The sequence below is a fragment of the Bos indicus x Bos taurus genome, chromosome 18 (assembly GCF_003369695.1).
Source record: "Bos indicus x Bos taurus breed Angus x Brahman F1 hybrid chromosome 18, Bos_hybrid_MaternalHap_v2.0, whole genome shotgun sequence".
Lineage (NCBI taxonomy): Eukaryota > Metazoa > Chordata > Mammalia > Artiodactyla > Bovidae > Bos > Bos indicus x Bos taurus.
Window position 1 is genome coordinate 41,805,744 of NC_040093.1, and position 26,700 is coordinate 41,832,443.

Sequence of the window (26,700 nt, forward strand, 5' to 3'; positions counted from 1 at the left end):
GGAGGCTGAATCCTGCCTCTCCCTATTCAGAGCTGCAAGGGTCCCCAGAGATGGTCCAGTTATGGTCCTGGCTGGAGAGATGGGAGACTGAGGGCCAGAGAGGTCACAGAGCAATGCAGAAGGTTCTGACTGCCAGCTCAGTGCTTTCCCACTGCTCCTTCCATGCCAGGTGTTCCGTGTCCTCACCCGTTGTGAGATGTCATGGTGCCCAGTAGGGGGTGAGGGCAAGGGGGCTGCAATCAGCCTGCATGAGTGCCAGTCCCATCTGTGTCACAGCCACATGACACAACCTCTTTGTGCTTCAGTCTCATCTGCTTTAAAAGGCAAAAGAATAGTATCTTGCCCTTAGGATTAAAGAATTGAATATTTGCAAAGAAATTGGAATGAAACCTGGCACACAGTCAGTAATATAGTAATATTAGCTATTATTATTATCAGTCGAAGCATAGGATATATTTCTCTATACCCAGACCAATAAGCTGGAGCTGGTGTGCTAGCTGAGTGTTCTCTCTTGTTCTCATCAAACATGGGAGCAGATGACTAGTTCCCCTAAGAGGGTTATGCCCCTCTCCCAACAAAAAGGGGCTGGCACTAGGGATAGTAAGCCATCAGCAAGACAATCCGAGTTCTCCTAACAAAATACTGAAGGATTCTGCCATTACTGCTGTCACCTGAACCAAGATTTTACTCAACGTTTTATATACATATAAATTTATTTACATGAAAAGCAAACTCTTTAAGGCTATGAATATGAAGCTCAATTTACTTCTAGACATTGATGGTACCACTAAGACATATATGCATTCCTTTCCTGCCACTTCGGCACCCATGCTTGAGCTAAGGCAGTAGAGAAGTGCTGAACACATGCCTCTGGGCCTCAGGGAAGCTTCATCGCTGACTCCTTAAGAAGAGACAGGAATAGCATTTGGGGCACCACATCCCAGCACTGTGACCTTGGGTTAGTAGCGTCCTTGTACTGGATGTACTTTTTGCCTTGGGGAAACAGCCTCCCAAGTAGTGTTTCCCTTGAGCTGTTAGAATTCAAAGAGGAAAACTGATGAAACAAGGCTTGGCACAGACTCCCTGGTATGTAACTGTCAGGACTATTCAAAGGGAAATGCCCACTGTTTTACTTCGTTATGGAATGCCAGGTCTGCTTATCACTTACAAGGATGCTTTCCCTAGAGGGCATCGTATAACTAGGGAACCTCCATCCCGGAGCTGGGTGGACTGGCTAGGCAGTGGATTCCCTGGCCCATTCATGTATTCAGTCGTGGAGAATGTAAGGAAGGCTGGGCGACAGCAGGCTGAGTTCCCTGCTGGGCTGTTACAGGAGAAACTTTAGAGAAACTGTGTTCAAAGTCCACGGTGGGGGCTGTGGGAAGACATATTAGGGAAGCGGGGTTCGGGGGATTGGTGGTGAAGCTCACATCCATCACGGATCTCTGCACACAACACAGGGGCTCCAGCCGAGCCTGGGATGTGAGCACGAGGCTCGGGTTGCGCATGGGCTCTGGGAAAGGGTGAAAGCAAAGAAAGGAGTTGTGGGGGCAGGGAAGACTGCGAGGGCTCAGGGGCTGGGTTCCCGTAAACACCGATGTCTGTCCACATCGTGGAAAGCTGGGAAGGGACGGGCAGGAAGCCTGGAGCGCTACTTGTCGCTCGGGACAAAGTTCCTCCGTGTTGGGGGCAAGTAGGGGGAGGGAGGCGTTTCGGTGCACACGGAGCCCAGCCGCATTCCCGGAATCTTGCGCTCGGCCGCGCGTGGTGCTCACCGCCCGGCCCGGGCGCAGCGGGCGGCGCGGGTGCAGGCAGGGCAGACCCTCTGCGCCCGGCCCGCTTCCTGTGGGTATAATAGCGCTCGGCTCCTGGGCTCCAGCACGCCTCCCATCCGACCAGTGGATCTGCTTTGCCACTTGTTCTGGACCTCGGACCTCGCTTTTCCTCCAAATGGACCCGAACTGCTCCTGCCCCACTGGTAAGGGTTCCCTGGCGCTGAGCCCTAGGACGCGCGCTTCCAGGCGCAGGACAGAAGGTCCCGGCAGCTAGAGAAGGGAGGATGCTCAAGGGGACTCCTGTCATTGGACCACTGGTTTTTCCTAGTCTGGATTATGAGAGCGTTTATCTCCCTTTGCCCCCGCCACCCCGCCTTTGTTTTTAGTTTGTCCTCTTGCACGGTGTGCTGGATTTTAGTTCCCCGACCAGGGATGGAACCCGTGCCTCCCTGCAATGGCAGCGGGGAGTCTTAACCACCGGGGAAATCCTTGCTTCTTATTGAACTGAATGTACTGTGAGGTTCCAGCTCATCCTTGTCCTCACCCACCTGGTCATGGGACAGCTTGACCAGGACCCAGTGCTGTGGGGAGGCCTTGGAGCTGCCGGGCCTTGATGGGAGGTGGGGACATGGTGCCTCTTGGGCTCCAGGACATAGACCTGGCCCTCACCCCCAGTCACCCTGGGCTGGGTCTAGAGCCTGGGCCTTCCCTGGGGAGTAAATCAGGAGGGGACCTACTTTCCTGGGACCAGAAGTGAGGAGCTGGGGCTTCTCTATCTGCCTGAGTGGACTGGGAGCTCCAGCGCTGGTCCTGACCCAGGAAGATGGGGAGGGGCTCTGCTGAGGGCTGCAATGGCTCCTCCTCCCCTCTGCTCACCGCTGGCCTTTTCCTTCCTGGCAGGCGGCTCCTGCAGCTGTGCTGGCTCCTGCACCTGCAAGGCCTGCAGATGTCCCTCCTGCAAGAAGAGTGAGTGTGGGCCCTCCTCTGGAACTTGGGGTCTGGGCTAAGGAGGGATCCAGAGCTCAGCAGGCAGGAGCAGGACACTGACCGCACTTCCCTACATGTCCTGTGCCCGCCCCCCACCCCCAGCACTGAAATAGATTGAGACCCATACAAGCCATAAAGATTGTTCAGTCCCAACCTCTCATTCTCGAAAGGTAAACTGGTAAACTGAGCCCATAGAAGTCACATAATAGTGTCAACAATGGATGGGACTAGAATCCAGGTCTCCTTTCTCTGATGCCACTTTGTGAACCCTCCAGAGTCCTGAGTACTTCGTACTGAACTTGGTGACCATGTGTAGCTTCTCTGAACCACGTCCTTTGCTGCAGATGCAGCTCAGGGCACACCTGGTCTTCCCGGGACCAGCTCTGTAACTAGTCTGCCTCCTCTCTGGCCCTAAAGACTCTCTCACTTCATTCGATGCTTCTGGGGGTGGCCTTCCCTTGGTCCCGAGGCCCTGTCACTGTCTCTCCAAGGCCCTCTGACTATTCTGTACTCACATGGGGCCGGCAGCCTTTTCCTTTTGTCACAAAGCAAATTTCTTAAGGCAGCTCTCTATCCTGAAGTCAGAGTCCTCTAGGCCTGGAGGAAGAGCCTGTGGCAGGTCTGCTGTTGGGAAAAGTGTTTTCGTGTAATATTATCTCTGACTTTCACTCTCTCCTTTCTTCTCCAGGCTGCTGCTCCTGCTGCCCTGTGGGCTGTGCCAAGTGTGCCCAGGGCTGTGTCTGCAAAGGGGCCTCGGACAAGTGCAGCTGCTGTGCCTGATGTCGGGGAGAACCTGCCCTAGTTGTCAATAGAGCAACCATGACAAATTTATATATATTATTTTTTCATACAATCTGACCTGGTGCTACATTACCTTCTTCTATGAGACATGTGATTTCTAGTAAAGTTGTTGACTATATTCTGGCTCTGTCTTCCTTTGTTTGTCTTGGACAAAGAGACTTCATGCCTACGAGGACTGGGGGTGGGGGTGGGGAATGGACCAGAAGTGCAGAGATCTGGGCTCTGGACCAAATATTAGCCCCTAACACACTGAGGGTCTTAGCAGGTCAGGCTACCTCTCAGAGCTTCGGTTTCTCAGTTCAAAACGAAAACGTTGTCCACATGACACAACGATATCAGGCAGGTATTGATGGCTCAGAAACTTCCGTTTTTATTAAATTCTGTGGGGATTTGTGACAACCTCAGTCCTTGGTGATGTGAATCTTCAAAAGTACTCACAGGGGACGCTATTTAACACTCCTCTTGTTTGATTTCCATGTTTTAGCTTGCTTCTAAAACACTAAAATGACCTGTTTTTATTTTCTACCACACTTTTATTTTGAAAAATAAAAAATGAATTACTAAAAAATTGTTAAAATCTACAGTATGTAAAACCTACTTTAGGATTCAACACATAATAAGCAACATTAATATATGAAGATGATAACTTTTAAAAGTGTGTGATTTTTATATGTTCATTGAAGACGTTCATGAGCCCTAGAAACACTTTACAAATGCCCCACTGTGTGAGCAAACACACCTGAGATGCTGGGCTTGGCATCCCCAGAGGGAACATCAGTCTTGGCTTGGCCAGTTAAAGTGACAAGACACCTGTTTTTCCTGAGAGCTCCCTGTGCTGACCTGGCTCTGAATCTTTGAAAATTCCTCCCTAAGTCAGGCTGAAGTCCACCCTTCCTTGAAATTTAGCCCTTTGCTACTGGAAACCCACAAAGTAATTTAAATTTAGAGGGAATTTCCCATCTTTTTCCCAGCAAAAGCCAGTGTACCTGATATTTGGTCCCCGATAGAGGACTTCTATGTCTTCCTTGGCATGTGATGGCTATTCTGCAGTTTGAAGGGCCTCGTGGTGTTTATCAGGGAACAGTGTGTGCTGCCATGCGTGTGCGCTAAGTCGCTTCAGTCCTGTCCGACTCTGCCATCCGATGGACTAGCCTGCCAGGCTCCCAAGTGCTGAGTGAATGGTAATCCATTCCAGGTGTCCCACCCCCTGGCGGTCGTTGGAGGGAATTACTATTTGATGTTCAAGAGAAAGGGGAGTTTTGTGATTCAGAACTCAGGATGTAGATTGCCTACATGTGTCCAGTGTGAAGAGCCAGCCCGTGCTGAGTGCATGGGTATGGGGCGGGGGGGTGGGGGGGGTGGTCAGGCATCCTTGCTAACAGTCACTTTGCCACTTCCTGACAGAGGAAAGTTATTGATACTCTGGGATTACATTTCCTTCTTCCTATAAAAAAGATTAAAGGACTCCCCTGGTGGTTCAGGGGTAAAGAATCCACCTGCCAATCCAGAAGACACAGGTTGGATCATTGATCCGGGAGATCCCACATGCCACGGAGCATCTAAGCCTCCTGACCAGTTGTGTGGCACAACTGATGAGCCTGCACGCTAGAGCCTGTGGTCCCCAACGAGGAGCCACTGCAACGAGAAGTCCACGAACTGCAACTAGAGAGAGCCTGAGCACAGCAAGAAGACCCAGCACAGCCAAATAGAAATTAATAATTAATTTAAAAGATGCTATTTCAATGTGGGGGTATAAATGAGACAGTGGCTTGGTTCCAAGCACAGGCTTCGTGAATGGTGTCCATTATGATATTTATATCCACACTGACATTAATCCAGCTCCCAATAGGCACCTGGGGAAAGGCTCATTGGTTTGCAACCATGCTCAGGATGAGGCCACAGATGGATAGGAACCTTGCTTATCCAGTGCCCCTAGGGCCTGTGCATGTCCTTCAGTAAGCCCCACAGAATAAGTCACTGTCCCACCATTTGAGCAAACTCAGGGGACCTGCAAGGTCTGGAGTGACTGCTAGTTACAAAGAGGTAAAAGAACTTGCCTAAAGTCACACAGTCCACAGTCAGAAGATTGAACCTAAACTACTGTCTCACCTCCTGGCCTTGCCATGCTGTGTTGATGATGATGCCACCGGATGCTGACCCTGCCTCTCCTTATTCAGAGCTGCGAGGGTGCTCAGAGACAGTCCAGTTGTGCTCCTGGCTGGAGAGACGGGAGGATGAAGCCAGAGAGCTCACCGAGCATGCAGAGGGTTCTGACAGCCACCTCAGTGCTTCCCCCCAGGTGTTCATGTCCTCACCTATCCAGGGAGGGCATGGCGCCTGGTGCGGGGTGAGGAGAGGAGGCTGCGGTCAGCCTGCAAGAGTGTCAGTCCAACCCGTGTCACTTAGTGTCATGTAACCGCTCTGGGCCTCAGTCTCCTCTGCTTTAAAGTGCAAAATAATAGTGTCTGGCTCTCAGGATGAAAGAATGTAATACATGGGCAGACTGTCAAAGTAGGTTTGGCACTTAGTGAGTACCTATAATATCACCTAGTTATTTATTATGATTATTAGCATAAGAACCATTTTCCTTCTTCCAGAGAATCAAGCAAGGACAAGAGGCTTAGCTCTGGGTTCTGTGTCGTCCTCATCAACCCTGTGAGCATGTGACTAGTTCCTCTGAGAGTGTTGCCCTCCATTCAGGAAAAGAGGCATTGACCCTGGAGATAGAAGGCCATGAACAAGACAGTGTGGGTCCTCCTAACAGATACTGAAGGATCCTGCCCTTTCTGCTGTCACCTGCCTCAGGAATTCCTTACCATTTTCTTTTCAATGATTCATATTTTCTTGGGTATACCATATGAAAAATAGTTATATGAAAATTTCATTATATGAAAAATGACCACTACTGGAAAGGAGAGTAAGGCCATAGCCAGAATATCATATGTACATTCCTTTCCTTTCTCATGTATCACTCCCAGGATTGAGCCTTACACAGTGAGAAGTGCTGAACACAGTTCTGGCTCAAAGAGAGGCTTTCTCACTGACTTTCTCTTTCAATTGGAAAGTGACAAAAAAACCAGAAGGGAATAACTCCCCAGCACTGTGAGCCTGCCTGAGGAGCCTCCTTGTAGTGTGTGCGGTTTAGCCTTTGAGAAAGGCATTCGTAACTAGTATTTCCCTTTGGGGTTACTGTGAGAATTCAAAGAGCAAAAGTAATTAACAAGGCTTGGCACACCAGGTGTGTAATTACCAGGAAATTGTCAGCAATACTAACAGGGTAATACCCACTGGTCTTTCCTACTGAATGCCAGGTCTGCCTATCTCCGAGATGGGGCAGGGGTGCAGGGGACATCCTATGATTAGGGAACCTCCATCCTGGAGTGCAGAGGCCCCATTACAGTTGAGGGAAGCCGCTGGAAAACTGAGGCAAAGGGGCGCCTGGAGAAACGCGCCATTGTCTCTTCAGGAAAGGAAAATGGAAGTGAAGACCAGAGGCCTAAGGAAATGTGGGTCGCGGGGCTGTTACAGGAGACGTTACAGGAAAACTGCAGCGAAAAGACCGTGGTGGGGACCGAGGCAGACCATGCCTGGGGACCTCGCGGAAGGGGAAATGGTGGCGAGGGTCACCTTCACCTTGGGTCTGGGGCACCACTCCCCGGCCTCAGCCGAGCGGGACACCAGCGAGCTGGAGGTGGGTGTGGTTCACTGGCTCCAGGCAAGGGCGACCAGGAGGCCGGCGGCGCGGGGTCTGTGGTGGGGAAGCCGTGAGGACACAGGAGCCCTGTTCCTAGACGCCCGGGAACAGGTGGCTGCTCACGTGGCGAACACGGGGACGGGCGGCCGGGGAGGCTGGGACAGCGCTTACGGCTGGGCACAGGGGCCCTGGGCTCAGCCGGCACCCAAGTGGAGCCGCGCGCTCCGCGCGCTCGGCCCGGACGCTGCGGCGGGGCGGGCGCAGGGGGCGGGGCCTCTGCGGCGGCCCCTCCCCTCCGAACGCGGGACTGGCTCTGGGCTCCAAGGCCTCCCACAGGACCAGTGGGTCTGCTTCACCACTGCTTTGGACCTTGGACCTCGCCTTTCCTCCTGATGGACCCCAAGTGCTCCTGCCCCACTGGTGAGGGACCCCTGGAATTGAGCCCTACTGATGTCTGCTTCCCAGGCACAGGACGTGACAGAGGGTCCCTAGGGTTGCAGAAGGGAGTGTGTGGAGTTTGATCACAGGGGGACCCCTGTCACTTACTGGTCTAGGAATGTCTCCCCAGCCAGGTTCCTGAGAGTATTTCAGGCGCCCTTGGCCTCTATTCTAAATCTGAGAGCACCGAGGCACCACACTGTCCTTCTTCCCCTCACCCAGGGGTTCAGGGGACAGCAAGACCAGGACCCAGTTCTACGTGAAAGGCTTGGAGCTACCAGGCTTTGATGGCCGGAGGGGACATGGTGCCTCTTGGGGTTTAGGACATAGACTTGGCCCCAAGCCCCGGTCAACCTGGGTTGGGTCTGGTGCCTGGAATTTTCCCTGGGAAGGGGATCTTCTTTCCTGGGACCTGAATAGGGGAGCTGGGGCTTCTCTATCTGCCTGAGTGGAGAGGAGCTCTCCCAGAGCTGGTCCTGACCCAGGTGGTGGGGGAGGGCCCTGCTGATGGCTGTGGTGGTTCCTCCTCCCCCCTGCTCACTGCTGGCCTTTCCCTTCCTGTCTGGTGCCTCTTGCAGCTGCACTGGCTCCTGCTCCTGCAAGGCCTGCAGATGACCCTCCTGCAAGAAAAGAGTGCAGGGCCTCCTCTGGAAACTTCGGGGCTGAGCTGAGTCCTAGGAGGGACCCAGAGCTCAGCAGGCAGGAGCAGGACACTGACCACACTTCCTGGCACCCGCCTCACCGGGAACTGATTCTGAATCACCTGGAATCACCTCAGACATGACTGAACATCAAGCTCTCACTAGGGAACCGGGAAATGGAGGCCCGGATGGTCCCAACCAAACAGACTCAGACTCATCACTAGATCTAGTTCTCCTTCCTCCTGATTCAGGTTTCTGAATCCTCTCATGGACTGAAGCACCTTAGGGACATGAGCTAGTGACCATGTGTGGCTTCTCTGATCTGGTTCTGCCGTTTCCTGTAAGCAGCTCAGACCATCCCTATTCCCACTGGGAGGTGCTCTGTGAAGGTCACGGCCTCCACCTTGACCTGGAGGACATTCTTTCTTAAGTGATGGCTCTGGGAGCTGGCTTTCTCTTGTCCCCAGAGGCCCTGGTCACTGTCTCTCTGAGGCCCTGTGCCCTGTCCTGGGCAAACATGGGGCAGGAAAGCTTAACCTGGTAACCGACAGCAATGATGTCAGGACAGCGGACTCCATGAAACTCAGGGTCTGGGCGTCAGGGCTGCTTGTGTCAGGCCTGCTGGTGGGAAGGGTGTTGCTGGGTAACGTGTGCGTAACATGTGCTCTGACGCTACCTTGCCTTTGCCTCCTCAGGCTGCTGCTCCTGCAGACCCGTGGGCTGTGCCAAGTGTGCCAGGGCTATGTCTGCAAAGGGGCCTCGGACAAGTGCAGCCTGACGTAGGGGAGACCCTGCCCCACGTGTCCACAGAGCAACCAGGGCAAATCTGCAGTTTATTATTTTTCATACAACCTGACTCGACGCCACATTCCTGTTTCTATGAAATTCCTGAGTGGAAATAAAAGTTGTTGACTTTATTCTGGCCCTGTTTCCCTTGGTTTGTCTTGGACACAGAAACTTCATGACCATGAGGACTGGGGTGATGAACTGGAGTGGAAGCCCAGAGACCTGGGTTCTGGACCGGATAGTAGCCCCCTCACACCCCTATTCATTGTGGTCACCTCTCATATCTTCAGCTTCTCGGCTCAAAATGAAAGCATCGTCCAGATGATTAGGGCATCAGACAATGGCAGGATTCACTCTATTGGTGTTAAGAGTATGGTTTGCAGAGAAAGTTTTCAATTCCTCATTTTCCTTTTCTGGGAATCCCTGCAAACTCAGTTTTGGTGAGAGCCTGGAAAACTACTTGGAGGGGATGAAATCCAACACACCTCTTGCTTGACATCTACACAGGGCTGGCTTCTAAAACACCACGGGGAAAAAAAATCTATTTTTTTTTTACACCTCAATTTCAAACTTTGGTCAATAAAAGGATTTCTAAAACTTTTTTTGAAACAAAATATATCAAACCCATTTTTCCTTCAACAGATATATTCACCTGAATATGTGAAGAACAAATTACTAGCATTAGAAATGTTTATAAGCTGCACGTATATTCACTGAAGGTGTGCACCTGTTCCGGATACACGTCACCAATGCCCCATTGTGTGGACCACACATGCCTGGAGGGGCTCTCCTCCCCTCCTCCTCACAGGAAACAGCAGTTTTGGCTTTCCCAGTGCTACTGACAGGACCCCTGACAGGACCTTGCAGTGGCCGGACTCTGAATCTTTGCAAATTCCTCCCTAGGTCAGGCTGAAAGCTGCCTTCCCTCAAACCTAGTGGAAATCCACATACTGACTTGAATTTGAAGGGAATTTGATAGCCATTGTCAAGGAAGGGTGAGTGTACCTGAGACTTGGTTACAAAGGAAGGATTTCATGTTTTCCTCTGTTTGCTGTTGTTTATTCAGTGGTAGGAGAGCCTGGAGGAGAAGGCGATGGCACCCCACTCCAGTACTCTTGCCTGGAAAATCCCATGGACAGAGGAGCCTGGTGGGCTGCAGTCCATGGGGTCTGGAAGAGTCGGACACGACTGAGCAACTTCACTTTCACTTTTCACTTTCATGCATTGGATAAGGAAATGGCCACCCACTCCAGTGTTCTTGCCTGGAGAATCCCAGGGATGGGGGAGCCTGCTGGGCTGCCGTCTCTGGGGTTGCACAGAGTCAGACACGACTGAAGCGACTTAGCAGCAGCAGCAGTAGCAGCAGCGGGAGAGCCTGGTGGTGGTTACTAAGGAGCAGGGTGTGCTAAGTGAATGTAATCCATTCCAGGTGTTCTGCCTCCTGGTGTTTGCTGGAGGGAATTGCTACTTGATGTTCAACCCAAGAGAAAGGGATTCTGCTGTGGCTGAGTGGTAAAGAACCTGCCTGTCAATGCAGGAGACATGTGTTGGATCCCTGGGTTGGGAAGCTCCTCTGGAGAATGAAATGGCAACCCACTCCAGTAGTCTGGCCTGGAGAATCCCATGGACAGAGAAGCCTAACCGTTTATAGTCCATGGTTGAGAAGAGCCGGACATGACTTAGTCACATAAGAATAACAAGTACTACCTGTTACCAGCATTTCTCATGGGTCCCTTTTTGGGGTCCAGGGAGAAGGGCCTGCAATGAGTGTAAACTCCCCTATGGGTCCATGCTCCTAAGGACTGTATACTCCCATACTTGCCCACCATCGGCCTTTAGCAGTTGATTCACATTTTCGACTCATTCTACTCACACGTGCAGTGACTCCATCTTCCACCTGTTGGCAGATGGTCAGCCAGTTTTTGCATCCCATCTCTCCTCCACGGAGCCCATTTCCCTGACACTTCAGGGTAATGGTTTTCCTTGTAGCCTCTCTGAAACAGTCAGAAAAGGTCAGGACTTTAAGGATAATATAATTTTTGTGGGTTAAGGTGGGAGTGGCATTTCTTAGAGATTTCTACAGCCCAGAAGCCAGAAATCACTCCAGGAAATCTGAAAGAGACAGTTTTCAGGTGATACTCCTGGGACTCACTTCAGTGTGGTCACTGCTTGGATCTGATGTGGTTCAGGCCGCAGAGAGGGTTCATATGAGTTGTTGGAAGAGATGGCCCCAGGGAGGGGCCTGGAAGGATAACACGTAAGTTGAAGAAAGCACTGTAGACCTGTGAGAGGGCCAGTAAGGGCCAGGCAGCCATGCCACATGTCGCCATGCCCCGTCCCCCTCTTTCCCACTCCAGGACATCCTCAGTCTGTGTCGCCTCCATCTCTACAGGCACCTCTGCATGGAGGAGGGGGACACGGCACTCTGGTCCCTCACATCCTCTCATTGGAGTTGTGGATGGCCCAGAGACATGGAGCGATGCAGCGTCCCCCTCAGCACCTCCCAGGGCCCAGCCCGCTCCACTCTGCACGTCCAGAGGTCAAGCCAGAACGGCCAGAGCACCTTCCTGCCGATGGTGCCCACTGCCTTCATCCTTCTCTCACTGAGGAGGATGACTTTATTCCAGTGCAAGACAAAGACATTGACTTGGTCTCCAAAAGAACGTTTATTTCCAAATTGAGGCCACAGAAACAGAAACTCCCCCTCCCTGACCTCTGCCACTCCCATCGGATAATTCCTCAGCCTCCACAATAAGACGCCTCTTTGGCACATAAACACTTCTAGAGAAACCTCCGTCTGGGGACCCAGTCGAGCCTCCTGTTTACAGCTCAACATGTTTTAAGTGTGGTGCCTTCTTTGCCACCTCCCTGGACAGAAGCTCATTCCAGAAAGCCACTTCCTTGTCTTTCAGCTTCTCGGCTTCCCGAGTGTTGACGCCAATCTGAAGGTACCCTTCTTTATGATCATATACCGGCCAATGGGGAAGCCCCTCCCCATTGGGGTTCCTGAAACAAATCAATAGAAATTCACCAAAGCAACAGTGTGGTCCCAACAACCCTCTGAGATGGTCAGGGACCTCGTGGCTTCATTTCTGCCAAAGGCTCATATTCCGCCAGAGACAGGAGGCTGACCATGTTTTGGGCAGCCAGTCCACCACAGGGAGCTCTCATGTCAGAGGTCACATGGCCGGGCTTTTGACCATCACATGTTGGAAGCTCCCCTACCCAACAGACACACCCTGTTCCTTCCCAACCCCGCTCCATGTCTGCCAGAAGCTCACCCATTCCGAGCAAAGTTGGCCCAGAATTTCATCACCATCTTGCTGAGATTGATCTCCTCTTCTGAGGCACCATCTGTGAGGAGGAGACAAAGCCATTGCTACTCAAAGTATGATTTGTGGGCAATAGCAGCCCTTGAGAACTTGCTAGAAATTCAGAAAAGGGGCCCTTACTCCAGACTTACTGAGTCAAAAACTGCATTTTAAGAAGATCTTGGGTTATTCAAGCACACTTTAAGCTTGACTGTCACCTACTGACACTGGACTCAGTGCAAACGGGTTCTGCTAGACTAACCCCATCTCCCAGGATGCTCTCCTTTGGGTCTTTTCTCAGCTTCCTTGATCCACACACGTTTTTACAGAATCTGAAAAATAACCAAGCTGCAAGATCCCCAAATAGTCATCCATCAAGAAGTGTGCAGAGGCACAGCCCTGGGGTGTGTCACACACAAGTTGTCTATAACTGCTGATGGTGAAGACATTAAAGACTTAAGGACACTTGTGAGTGGTATTCCTTAAAATATTATAATTTAAATTATATTTATTTTTAAAAGATATGAGCTTTAGATGGATGGTTGGATATACAGGTACACACACTTAGTCCTTGTTCAAGGTTAACAGCAGTTCTAACCTTACTCTCACTCACATTCTCATATGCTCTTATGAGTGTGGAGTGAGTGGTGGCCTTCTAGCCCTGAGCACGGCCCTGTGGGTGACCCTGCATTTAAAAAGATCTTGGGTTATTCAAGCACACTTTAAGCTTGACTTGCTGATGCCCAGGTTTGGATTCTTAGAGCGATCATGGGTGAAGGCCCAAGGATACTCATTCTCCATCACATGCATTAGAGCCAAAAAAAGGTTGGGAGTCTTTGTCCTTAAACGCTGTTTTGGTGAAAGTAAGACCTGGAGAGAAGGAGGAACTGTCCAAGGTCACCAAATCAAAACTTGAACCCCGATCTTCTAACTCCAAGCTATAGTCATCAAAGGGCCATCACCTTTCAGAAAGGGAGCCCCGAAGACAGAGAAGAGCTCATCCCCATGGTCCCCCATCACCGTCTTTGGTTTCAGCTCTGCTGAGAAGCTTGGGTGATAACGAAACTCATACATGTAGGTTGGGGCTCCAGCATCTGTAAGACATGGATTCATGCACAGTTCATTTCAGCGGACGCACACCTGCATGGTATCGAGGTCTCAAGAGGGCGTGAGCAGTCAGGAAATTGGTGGCACACCTGGTCCTGAGTGAACAACAACAATATTATTAGCAGCTGCCCACTGTGAGAACCAACTGTGTGCTGGACGCTCTGTGTCCCTGCAGGAAGCCCCTGGTTATTAGCACAGTAGAGAAAGAGGTTGGGAAAAATTCTATGACTTAAGGGTGTATTAGTGGTGGAGGTAGAACTAGATGGAGCCAGGTGTTTACTGAATGAATGAAGGAATGTTGAAACTCTGAGGAAAATGATTCAAAATACTATCATTATAGAGGCCTTGAGTCAATACATGTGAACGTCTCTGCCTACCCATGCACTGACACCCCAGAACGTCTAGATACATACAGTTTATGCACACAGAAATACCACTACATTTCACGGATACGAGTGTGCTAAGGCGTTTCAGTCTTGTCTGAGTCTTTGCCACTCTATGGACTATAGCCCGCCAGGTTTCTCTGTCCATGGGATTCTCTAGGCAATAATACTGGAGTGGGTTGCCATGCCCTTCTCCAGGGGATCTTCCCAACCCAGGGATCACACCAGCATCTCTTATGTCTCTTGATTCTTTACCACTAGCGCCACCTGGGAAGTCCACATTTCTTTGAGAGCGGGTTTCTTTTCATTCCTGTGGAGAATACCTGCAGCACAACAGGTGCCTTCGATTCTGCCTACTTTTGAGCGTTTCCAGTGTTTTTTTCACCTACTAAGAGTGGAACAAATTCAAGGAAATTCAAGTTGCTAGCCTGAAAGTTCGGAGAAGGCAATGGCATCCCACTCCAGTACTCTTGCCTGGAAAATCCCATGGACGGAGGAGCCTGGTGGGCTGCTGTCTGTGGGGTCGCTAAGAGTCGGATACGACTGAGTGACTTCACTTTCACTTTTCACTTTCATGCACTGGAGAAGGAAATGGCAACCAACTACAGTGTTCTTGCTTGGAGAATCCCAGGGACGGGGGAGCCTGGTGGGCTGCCGTCTATGCGGTCGCACAGAGTCGGACACAACTGAAGCGACTTAGCAGCAGCAGCAGCAGCCTGAAAGTGCAGATATTGAAACACAAACCTATGTAGAAGAGGACAATTTACTCCCTGTGTCCCAGGAAACCTCAATCCAGTATTTCCTTTTTGTCCATCCTCTCACGTGTCCTGCTTCCTGCGTGGCTCAGGGAATGTGCAGCAGTGGCAGAAGGGAGAAGGGGCTGAGGAAGGGGACAGTCCCTCTCTCCTCGCCTCCCCTCTCCCCTCTCTTCAGCCTTTCTTGTAGCCCCAAGAAGATGTTACTTTTTCTGCTGATGCTTCAGCAGAGATGCCCATCTTGTTCCTTCAGGGCTAACTCGTGGGCCCCCCACCTGGGGAGCTCTGTGCTTTGCACTGATCATTATGCCACAGCCAGTGACTGTAATGGGGAAGGGTCAGGCCCCAAGGCAGACTGGTGCAGAATATCATAACTTCTCCCTGCTTTTTGACATTATCACCTTTGGAAAATGCAGAAAAAGGGAAAATGAACAAAACGATCACTTGTAATCGTACTGCTCAGAGAAACCTTCTAATATTTTAGCACACGTATAAAAAATAAGGGTGTTATTGGATATGTAGTTTTGTAATTACTATAATAATTTCTTTATATTATTAAATATTTGTCCACTCTATGGTGTAACAATATACACCACCCTGACAGGAGGGTGTAGAATACTTTAGTTGCCGCCTTTTTCCACCCCATCATGTCACCCTTAGTTTAGCAAGAGGTGTTGTTTGGAACAAACAATCCTTCCATGGTTCCATAATCCACGTGCTAAACAGGTGCTTCAGGGTCAAGCAGAAATTGCTGTATCGACAGTGTTTACTCTTGCTTCTGCCACTCCGAAGTGTTAGAATCAGGGGACATCCCTGGTGTTCCAGTGGTTAGTACTCTGCACTTCAGCTGCAGGGGGCACAGGTTCAATCCCTGCTCAGGGAACCAGGCTCTAGTATGCTGCATAGTGTGGGCAAAAAAGAGAAAGAAACTCAGAACCCAGCCACACAAGAAAGACCTAGTGTGAATGACAGAACTCAGTTATGATCATCTTCTTTCCCTTCCTCTTATTGTTTTTTTTTTTTTTTACTGTTTCACCTTAAACTATTGAGATTTATTAAAAAAAAATTTCCCCAAATCACAACATAATCTTCACAGAAACGTAGGACAGAGATTTCAATAATAACACTTAGGAGCTCCAAGAGAAGAAGGAGGTGGGAGAAAGCTAGGAATAAAAAATATGTAAACTAAAACAAAGTGATGTTCTCCTTTTTTCGGTGAGGAAGGACTTATGTAAAATTGGCAGCATTATCTTTACTCTTTTCATCTGACTATCCCAAGTGAGATAATTAAGAAATTTGCACTCTCACACACTGGAAAGAAATTTCACAAAATGTATCAAGAACATTCAAATGCTCCAACAGCCCAGCTTAATAGTTTCACTTCTAAATCCAACGCCAAGAAAATGATTTGAGACTTGGCTAAAGAGATCTGCACGTGAGGCTGAGTGCGATGCTGTGTGGAGCCTCAACACAAGCAGCCTGGCTAAATACCCACTAGGACAGGGACACTAAAGGAAACTTAACCCTTCGTGCCATGAAATAATTGAGATTTTTCAGAAAACAGTACTGACAGTGAGGAAATGACAACAATACAGTGTTTCGTGAACAACATAATTAATTTTAAAATTATACATAAGATATGGAAAAATTAATCAAAGAAAATATGTCAAACCTTTATAGCTGATACTTTCGGTGAAGGAATTATGAGTGATACATAGTTGCGTCTGCATATGTTCCCTTATTTTCAAAAAATTCTACAATGGTAAGATTAATTCATAATCAGAAAACGCTTTTTTCTTTTAGAGTAACACGTTTTTTTAATCAAAAAGAGATTGAGAGAAATACAACAATGAAAACATAACATTGATAAACTCCAAGAAGTGCTGGCAATAAGACCCTGAATTCAAGTCGTGAAATGTCATGTACATATATGACTGAGTCTCTCTGCTGTCCATCTGAAATGATCACAGGATGGGTAACTGGGTACACTTCAAAATAAAATCAAAAGTGTAAAAAACAGAATAAAAAAACAGTCATGAGAAGTCAGATAAAAGAAAACTCAAGCCTAGCATGGCTGGGAGTGGCACAGATGCAGACAGCGATACTAATATCAGACACACAGCAAGAAGCAAGACCAAGTACATGAAAGATCTGACTCCAGGCAGCCCCTGGATGGTCATCAGGACCTTAGGAAGGAGGAAGTGGTAGCTAGCACCTCCAAATCAGTGAATGTTTGGGGACAGAATATGTCAGCTGTAGCAATATTTTATTTGTTTATAAAGTCTCCAAGTTTAAAACCCTCCTAGCACAGTTATGCAGAGAGGTCTGGACCAAAGCACCATCTCCTGGCTTGCGGACTAGGTGAGTGAGGGCTCCAGGAAAGGAAGGGTCCTGTGAGGAACTCAAAAGGTACCCAAAAGGATCACCTCTTCTCCAGGTGGGCTCATCCATCCCTGACCTCACACCCCACACAGACTTGGGGTCAATGTTGGAAGGTCCTGTGGTAGACACAGCACACACTGGGATAAATTTAAGTTGGCCGCAGACATTGACATTTACCAGATCACCTGCTCCTACTCTTCCGGTGCTCAGTCCTTTGCACTTTCTTGGTCCCAGACAACACTCCTTTTTTATGGCTGCAGCCCACAGCATGCGGGATATAAGTTCCCTGATCAAGGCTCGAACCCCTGCCCTCTGCCTTGGAAGCACAGTCTTAACCACAGATCATCAGTGAAGTCCCCCAGACAACACTCCTGATCCTATGCTTGGCCTCATGCTATCCCAGCTCCACTGGCTAACAAACTAGTTTGCAGCTAGCTCTGACCTTGGAAGGCTTCTAAGTCAAAACCTCCAATATGTGCCCTGTGGCCCCACAGACTACTGTAATTCAGGTGAGGGGCCCCTGGGCAGAGGCTATCGGTGCTTCCCCATGTTCTCTGCTTCCCGGCACACTGGCCTGAGTTCTACCTCCCATATCTGCAGCTCTTTCTGAGGTCTTTGGTAGCCAGAGACCACTCTGCCCACGTGTGCAGAAGGTCAAAGCACCAGGGAATTAACTGCCCCTGGGAATAGCCTTCAACCGATGACTCATGGAATTTGGAGCATAAATAGCCCAGCTCTCTTGCCACTGACTGGGGAGAATCCCGAGCCACGTCTTCTGCTGGTTTCCCAGAGCCCCAGGTGTCCATGCTGGATACTCGCTTGACAGCACAGTGTAGACTGACTTCCTTGTCCATCCGTGTCACTTCTCCACTCCTCTACCAGTGTTATCTGGGATCACCCCCAAATACACTACCTGCATTTAGATCCTTCCTCAGAGTCTGCTTCTGGTGGAAACCAAAATAGGACAATGCCCCGGATGCAATCAGTTTTGGATGGATGACCCTCAGCAGGTTCCACCTGTGTGCTTGTGCCACGGTCCGGGCAGGAGTCAGTGATGGTGGCTGGGTGGGGACCTCCTCCTGTTCAGTGTGCGGGACTCACCTCTGTGGCGACGGGCCATGTTCACAGACGGGACACCAAACATCACATCTGCTATCAAGTCCAGGAACAGGCCTTTCTTTTTGACAGGGTCGTCTGTCCCTCCTAAATACTTGTCAGTGGCCACTGGAGCCAGTTCCTCAGGAATGCTCTGAAATAGATTGAGTGAAAGTAACCACTGTTAAAATTAAATACATAATGGAGGCCAGACTTACCAATTATCTGTGCAGACAAAACCATTTATGCCATGGAAACAAAACTGTAGATTTTCATGCACACGAGCAAAATCTAATTTAGGTTATTTTTTTGTAAAACCCTCTGACAGTCACAAAATAAACTTAAGTCATCTCCCTAAAATGGCATGAGATAACCACTTTTAATCAGTCCTTTGCTATCTGAAAAACTCTATTGCAATAAGCAATCACTGAAAAGGTGAACAACTTCCTCATTTTCACTTTAGAAGCCATGCTGTAACTTCACACCCCTGAGTTCCTGTGATTCCTGGCCTCTTACCAGGATGGGGTAGGAGTACCACACGAGTGATGTGGCCGTCTTCTGGTCCAGCTTGTCTTCAGAGAGTGGATATCTCATGAACTATTAAAACAAAGGTTAAGCAATTGTGAAATCATAGGTAATGGCAGGAAAAATCAAAGTGACCAAGAGAGCATCTAATGCAGGCTGAAGGTTACTTTGTCATGTCTTGATGGGCTTGGGTCTTTGATGAGTTGGGTAAAATCAATGAATCAAATGAACTTTCATATCCAGAGATCAAGGAGTGCAAAGAGAATAATGTAATTGTTAACAGAAGCTGTCCCAGTCTTTGTGTGTGTGTTCACACACACACAAGCAGATACACGTGTGCATGCTCAGTCTCTAAGTCGTGTCTGACTCTTTGTGACCCCATGGACATTCCAGTCTCTTCTGTCCATGAGATTTTCCAGAATACTGGAGTGGGTTGCCATTTCCTATTCCAGGGGAATCTTTCTGACCCAGGGATCAAACCCACATCTCATCTGGCAGACAGATTCTTTATTACTGAGCCACCAGCGAAGCATATACATACATACATATGTACACACACACACACGCAGACATATATATATAAAGACACATACACACAGAGTTAGGCTTAGAGTCCCACAGTGGTCATCAAGACAGAAAGGGAAGGTTTCAGCCAGCCTAGTGTTGAAGTGGAAGGCTCTGGGGCAGAGGACAAAGCCCCACAAATACCCTGCCATGTCAGATAACTAAGAAAGCCCCAAATACTGCCATTATGATTTTGGTCCTTCCGTAAAACTTCTGAAAATGTGCTGAAGAACCACAAAACTCTGCACATAACGACTCCATCAAAACTCTGTCCTAAGAGACTTGACCAAACTCCAGGACAGCTGCAGGAAGCTTAAGGCCATGTCCCCAGGATGGCCGCAGGCCCCCTTAAAGAGCTCTGGGCTGCCAGGAGATTTTACTGTTTGTTCCAGCCAACACCATGAAACCCATCTTAGAGCAGTTACTTTAGAAACCTTGTAATTTTTGCCCCTTTAGATGTAACTCTTCCACCCCAAGCTGTTTCATCAAGGATCTGAGAGCCATCTCTATGAAAAACAAACATGCAGGGGATAATTCTTGCTCTGTCCTCCAGTGCTTGTGAGATGATAAAGCCTAACTTCACTGGGGGCCTTGATTCTACTTACACCACTGCCTCCTGTCATAAAGACAGAAGTTTGTTTCTTCTCCAGATAAATGCCAGCTAACAAATCCAGGAGGTCCAGTCACATGGACAATCCACCCCACCCCACCCCACTCCCACCCACTCCTTTAATAAGCTCCAGGCTTTCATTTCAGGGATTGGATTCAGTTCACGATGGATCTTTTCCCTAGAGCAGGGGTGTAACTGAATCAAATCTGTTACCATGTCACCTAGTGTCCGGCTTTGTTTATCTTTGGCAGAAGGGAAAGCCCTTCCTAACTTTTGAAGTCAATTTTAACCCAGGAGGAAGGAGGCTCCTCTGACTCTTTCCGTGAGATGAGTGAGAGCATGGGTGACCAGGGGTGATTAGTGGGGAAAGCATGAAAACAGCAAGCCCGAGGTGAGAGGCTGCAGGTCCCAGACCTCACTCTCCAGAACTCCCGAGCCCCTGGCCCCGTCCAGGCCTTGGGTTTCATCTGCCCACTGACGATTTCCACCAGCCCTCCCGGAACCAGCATTTCAGGATCCATGGATGGGAGGACAATCACAGAGTGTGTGGGGACGTGGGTCCCCAGGGCTACATCTCCCAGATGACAGTGTGGACCATTGGAGATGGTTTCCATGGAAATGTCAACTTTTGTATGACAGGGACAGCTGGCCTGGTCCCAGAGAGGGGTCTGCAGAAAGAAGGGTCCTGTGACCAGAGATATGAGGGGTGATGAGGCCACAGATGGGAGGGGTGATATGATGGGCAGGGGAGACAAGTCTATGAGGCCTGCGCTTTCTCACCAAAGGCAGAATCCAGCCAAACTCTTGCTTGTTGATTCCGACAATGTAGGGAACGGTGTTGAAGTTCTTTTCAGCCAGCATCTCTTCTGGCATCTTCGGCAGCAGCACTCCGTCAACCACGGTGGGCAGGAAAGGATAGGTCTGGGGAAGAGGGCAGAGTATTGTCTGTGCTTCCCCTTCCAGGTCACACCCGCATCCCCGTTTCCACCTGCCGGAGCTCACAACCAGCACATGGTTGTGGCCGGTGGCCACACGCTCAGAGCTAAGTTTGTGGACCCCAGAGGGCAGAACTCTGACCAGGAGACAGCAATAGTCAGGTGATGGGGGCAAATCTTCACTCAAATTGCTATAAAAGTATGTAATAAATGGGTATTTAATTTGAAAAGCATAATTAATATATCCCTATGCAACTCTCCATCTATAGTCAGTTCTTGCAAGCACCTCTTTAGGAAATCACCCTCACCAGGAAGCCCCCCATTTTGGGGTCACTTTAGAAAAGCTATAGCATAACTAACCTTTGAACCAGGCCCCCTGATGCTCTACTCATCTTCAGCCCAAGCACACCTGTCAGATCTTTTAATCACCCAATGCCCTGCCCAGCTTGTTGGTTCTCCCCATAGATCAAAGAAGCAGAAATAAAGAATAAGAAATTCACAGATGATAGGACCTCTTCCCTAGCTGACACATTTGGAATCTCCCCAATATAAGAGCAAGGTAACATCTAGAGGAAGACCAGGAGGCGTCTACAAGCTGCACACACGCCTGCAGGCGAACAGGGCCGGCGACCACTCTGGACCCCTCATCTCAGGGATGAACTGAGGTGACTTCTCGGTTGCTCCTTAAAAGGTTTCATGGCCAAACAGAAACTTGGTGGTTTTTGGGAGGACACTGAGCCCACCGTCTCCCCAGATTGTGAGCATTCTGATTAAAGGTCGTGATTGGCCAGCAGCAGGAACCCCTCTTGACTTGGTAATATTCTCATTATTCGTGATATTTAAGTTCTATAAAGTCACCATGACTCTGATATAGCGAATGCTGAGCTGCTGTGCTGGTGAAATAAGGAATCAGGTTCCTGAGAGCCTCTGGTAACATTTTTTCAACCTTGTTCTGTAAATGTTTCTGTTTAAAGATCTTATGTAATATATTTATTTCTTATAGATAGTTATATATAATATTTATTGATAATGAAACACCAGTCAACAAGGGCTCAATGTTTTTCGGCTCAGGGAGGCTGCTGTTGGAGTTTCCTGTGAGACTGGGAGGAGGGTGGTCCTGAGGACTGAGACTCATGGCTCCTTTCCCCACAGATCTGGAAACAGTGCAACTTGCACAGCCAGTCAACCCTGCAGCCCCCAGGAGATGATCCGGGCTCCTCTTGAAGGCTTCTGAAGAGCCCCTTACCCAGTCATCTCTAGTCCCCGCAGTGGAGGTTTCTCATCCACCTTCTCCCAACAGGGCGTTTTAAGGAATGTACACAAGACTAGGGGCTGGCTGGGGACAGGGACTAGAGTTGACGACAGAGAGCACTGGCCTGGGGGCCGGGGCACAGGTTCTGGTCCCATTATATGGTCATCCTAGCTGTGAGACCCAGGAGGTCACAGCCCCTCTCTCGGTGTCAGCACTATAAACAGTAGGATTTACTAAGATTCCACATGAAGAATTCTTTCATTCTTTTCTAATCATTAACTGAAGCTTAAGGTGATAAGACTTAAAATGTGTAATCAAGAAACCAAAAGTCCTTACCTCTGTAGGGTCTCCATATAAAACAAGAGTGAAAAAATTCTGTGAAGACAAAGACAGAAGTTGTGGTGAGGAGGCTTCCTGGGAGGAAAGCTGACTTATGTGAGCTGTGCTGAAAGTATCAAGTACTCCCTCCTGGCGCCTCCGTGGCTGGGCTGAAAGGAAGCGGGCAGGACACCCTCCCCCGGGCACCAGCAGAGGGAGCAGGTGTGGGATGGGGGAGGGGAGCTCTGCAGAGGACTGTTGGTGCCTGCCTTGCCCTCCACCCATTTTCTCTTCTTGTTCCTCCAGGCAACAACACCCCGATTTTCCTTTGGGGGAACCCCCTGTTCCCCACTCTCACTCCATGATTGCAGATATCTCTGTGTGCCCTCAGATGCACCAAAATCCCTGAATACAGGGACTACTTCAGGGGTGGACATGTGCCCATGTCATTTGAATAGAGTTCATCCAAATTTTTGCTGCAATTGTTGGGAAATAGGGTTTCTAAGGAGATAATATGTAAGACTAGAGTACTGTTGCTGTCTTTAACCTCCCCAGGGGACAAATCTGAGAATGATGCCAACACCGAAAGGTAAAAGCTGAGGGATAGAGACAGTTTCTTAATAATAGCATATGTGTATCTGGATCCAGCCATGCCTGAAGCCATGGACTCCTAGACTTGTCAGTGAGTTACCTAAGATTCTGTTACTACATATTCCTTTCTCAAGGCACTTTGAGATGAGTTTTCTTATCTTGCTTTAGAAAATCCTGACTCATACAAGCTGACTGAAATTCAGCCCAGCCCACACTTCTCTTTGTTATGAGACTGTGCTAGTTCTATTGTGATGCTGAAGCTAACAAGCCTGACCCTGTAAGGGGAAATCCCTTTAAGGATCCCTCCATTATGTGTTGTAGGGCCACAATCCAGGGCTGTGTGCGTGTGTGTGTGTGTGTGTGTGTGTGTGTGTGTGTAATGGGGAGAGAAGATAATCCTAGAAACACTTGCACATGATCTCAGAAGAATAACATGGACTCTTAGGTTCTCTGGGTTTTCCCAACGTCACCAAATCTCCCCCTAAATAAGGTGGATCTCTTGTGCCACATGGAGTTTTAGAAAGAAATTTATACCAGAAAACAGTTGTGTATTTATCTTTGAGCACAGTGGTCACCTTATTTGAGCCTGAGAAACCAAGATTCAAGGCTACTTTGGACTTAAACCATGGAAATAGAGCAGAGTCCAGTGCTGGAGTCTAGACCCTGGGAGTCCAGGAGTAGTAGTCTCAGGATTCCAGGGTCCAGACAGAGAGAGTCCAGGTGTTCCGGCTACTCCAACAGTTCCCATTGGCTCTAAATGTGGTGTTCTCTGGGTATCTGTCATGTTGTAACCTCCTGTGATGACCCACCATCATAGCCATCAATCCCGAATGTCACCTTCTCTGTGAAGCAGCCCTGCGTGTTATAATGAATGCTCCCCTCTCTGTACTCCCACACACCTAATCCACTAAGTCTATGTGTGTCTTTCTCCTTGAATAGTTCCTTGTAAACAGGGACTATAGCCAACTATGTCTGCATCACCCAATCTGTTACCTCCACCCACACACCTACCAGAGGTGGATGGATGGATGGATGGGTGGGTGGATAAATGGATGCATGGATTGATGAAACTGATCACTATGTGGAGTATGGATGAACTGGGGGGTTACTGGGCAGAGGGACTATACCCAGCAGATTAGCTGATGGATGGTTCACTGATTTTACAGAGACGGGTGACAAAATAGATATATAGATGATTGGTAACAGATGAATGAATGTTATAGATGAATTGATATTGGACTGATGAAAAGATACTGATGAACTCTAATTCATCGACAGATGGACAGATATATAATAAGATGATGACCGAACTGATGAATGGATGAACAGGTGGATGGATGAATGGGTAGATGAACAGTTATGACGGAACGATGACTGAGGCAGACATGCAGAAAACCTAGAAAACTGGGCTACCACTGGGTCATAACTGAGGTGGTCTTGAGATAAGGTGTGGCAAGCTTTCTGAAATTATTTGTTCTACATAACCCCATCCCTAAAATTCAAGGTGATAACTATCTCTGAGCATATGTAATGTTTAATTTCTCAAAAATATATCAGAAAGCAAGATTGGAAAAGGTAAGTTTTGATAAATATGAGGGGTCATTGTTCAGTTGTTCATTCTGTTATTCACTGTCTTTGGTAACATCTGAGATACTCAAAAAAAAAAAAAAAAGAAAGAAGGAACATTCGCATTGAGATCCAGAGGCTGACACTGCTCTCTCCTGGGAGCTGAGAAACTGTCCCAGGTAGTTTTACCAGGGCAAGAGGACTGAAGCTAAAATGATGAAGCCTGGGACCATGTTCCCAGGGTGGGCGGCTTCTTTTTCCAGGAGAGTGGATGAACTTACCATCTTTTGTGTTACCTCCAAGAGCTCATCCTCTGTCTTGTGGCGCAGGCAGTGAACAAGGACAGCTGAGGTGATGGTTTTGCAGCCAGCAAAGGCAGCAATTTGCTGTAGAGATCACAGATGACAGCAGAATTCAAGAGCCATGCCTCTTCCCTCCATCAATACCGAAGTGTTCTGTCCCAACCTCCCTTTCTATAGGCAGTCCGTGGTAGCAGTAAACACCCTAGACCAGTAGGTCCTGGGTCCAAGGCATGCCGGTTATACTCCTCAGCCTCTGCTGTTTTATCTCTGTTAAACAAGGTGGGCATAGTGATCTCAAAGCTGAACATCTAAATAGAGGCAGCACGGAGGGGCTGCTTAAGAGCATGGAATCCAGAGTCCCACTTTCTAATCTCAAATCTTGACTCATCCAATTAATAGCCATTTGACCTCAGGCCAGTCAGTTGCAAATTGCAGCCAGAGGGGAAGATGCAGAAGAGAAGTCAGGCGCCACAATGATGGGGCCCTGGAGAGTGTGCACGGGCTGCCCAGAGCCTGGTCCAGTGTCTGACATACATCAGAGCTCAGTCTGTATTTGGTGGAAAAATAAAAAAGGCACAGGAAGAAGTAGAGGAGAGAGAAACAGCGAGAGTGCAAAATAAGAGTGTCAGGTTCTCCATTTTTTGATTTCTTGTCTTGTTTGATAGCAAAATCCAGTCCCATCTCCGAGACCTTTCTTTCCTTTAAATGAGCTCCCCCTTTTGGACCTAAGCCTGATTAATGGGCATCTGCTGTTAATATCCTAAAATTCTGAAAACATTCTCAAAAATTCTAAAAATTCATGGGGCCCCTTCTCTCCCTTTTCTATTTACCGGTCCCTTCAGTCAGTGCCGCCCCCAGCGCTCTCCAAATCAGCTCTCGCAGCCTGATCAAAACGCTCTGTGTCACTCACTCCAAGGCACACTCCTCAGCAGAGCCTCTGTGTTGCTCACCCTTCCTAGTCTTCCTAACACTCACCAAATAAAGCCATAGTTCTCACCAGCTCCTATGTGCTATGGCCCTGCCATGGTCCCATGCACAGCTCTCTCCAGGTTTCCTCTGAAATTTCTGCTCTGCCCACATCAGCCTTCTTCAGTCTCTCAAGACTTTTGCTCCTGCCACGGGACATTTGCGCAGACTGTTCCTGTTTCCTGGATATTCCTTGCTTGCCAAGTAATTTACTGCTTACCCTTCTCATCTCAACTCGTTGATCATTTCTTTTTTTTCAGGAAGCCTTTCCTGATAACCTTCCCTGTACCGTGGATGAAGTGCTCCTTTTGGGTTCTGTTATGACCTCGGATACCTTCCTTTATTGCTCTAGGTACAATTGACATTTTATAACTGGTAAAATTATGTAATCATCAATCTCCCTCCTTCTTGAGAATAGAATCTAGGTATTAGGTTATCCCCAAACTATCTGCTGCATGAATCAATGAAGCCATGAAGACTTCTCAGGCACCCGCCTCGTCACAAAGTCCCTAGGGAGAAGCCACTCCAAGCCACCATAGTGTAAGCGAGTTCACTTGATCTTAGACCTGGAGTGAGATAATACACGATGGCACACATTTGGGGCAGCACCCACCAGGCACACTTTGGGACGTGTGTTCAGTGGAAAGCGCACGGGGCTGGCAGACCAGAGTCATGAGCCTGAGTCCAGCCCTGCCCTCCTCACTCACTGACCTTGGCTAGGCTCTTGTACTTCAGCTCTCTGCCCCAGTTTGCTCAGTGGTAGAACTGGGAGGTGGGCTGAGGTGTGTCCTTGCCCTCCTGTTCAGCCATTTCTCACATCTATGCTTTTCTGAGGATGTCAGCCAGACTGAACTCTAAAAAAGGGCCCTGACAACTCCAGGAGGGCAGTGCGTGGTGTGTGGGCAGTCCAGCGTGA

At 48.8% G+C, this 26,700-nt stretch overlaps 2 protein-coding genes and 1 long non-coding RNA gene across 4 annotated transcripts in view; 2 read left to right on the plus strand and 1 right to left on the minus strand.

Annotated features, from left to right (window-relative positions):
* Positions 1-1,864: 1,864 nt before the first annotated feature.
* On the plus strand, positions 1,865-3,681 carry LOC113876837 (metallothionein-1A). Its single transcript, XM_027516523.1, has 3 exons — positions 1,865-1,978; positions 2,676-2,741; positions 3,451-3,681. Exons 1-3 carry the CDS (start codon positions 1,951-1,953, stop codon positions 3,540-3,542), a joined length of 186 nt encoding a protein of 61 aa, XP_027372324.1. The 5' UTR covers positions 1,865-1,950; the 3' UTR covers positions 3,543-3,681.
* A 3,873-nt stretch (positions 3,682-7,554) lies between these two features.
* Positions 7,555-9,253, plus strand: LOC113876843. Its single transcript, XR_003506587.1, has 2 exons — positions 7,555-7,677; positions 9,032-9,253. It is a non-coding gene; the product is annotated as an uncharacterized LOC113876843 (long non-coding RNA).
* Positions 9,254-11,769: 2,516 nt separating this feature from the next.
* LOC113876841 (liver carboxylesterase-like) overlaps positions 11,770-26,700 on the minus strand; it is a 32,248-nt gene continuing 17,317 nt past the window's right edge. For both annotated transcript variants that reach the window (XM_027516527.1, XM_027516526.1), the window contains exons 7-14: positions 24,798-24,902; positions 22,378-22,416; positions 20,635-20,775; positions 18,672-18,752; positions 18,162-18,309; positions 13,396-13,527; positions 12,404-12,476; positions 11,770-12,128 (exon numbers count right to left, since the gene is read on the minus strand). In XM_027516527.1, coding sequence (XP_027372328.1) covers positions 11,945-12,128; positions 12,404-12,476; positions 13,396-13,527; positions 18,162-18,309; positions 18,672-18,752; positions 20,635-20,775; positions 22,378-22,416; positions 24,798-24,902 — 903 coding nt within the window. In that variant the 3' untranslated portion in view covers positions 11,770-11,944. The remainder of the gene's footprint in view (positions 12,129-12,403; positions 12,477-13,395; positions 13,528-18,161; positions 18,310-18,671; positions 18,753-20,634; positions 20,776-22,377; positions 22,417-24,797; positions 24,903-26,700) is intronic.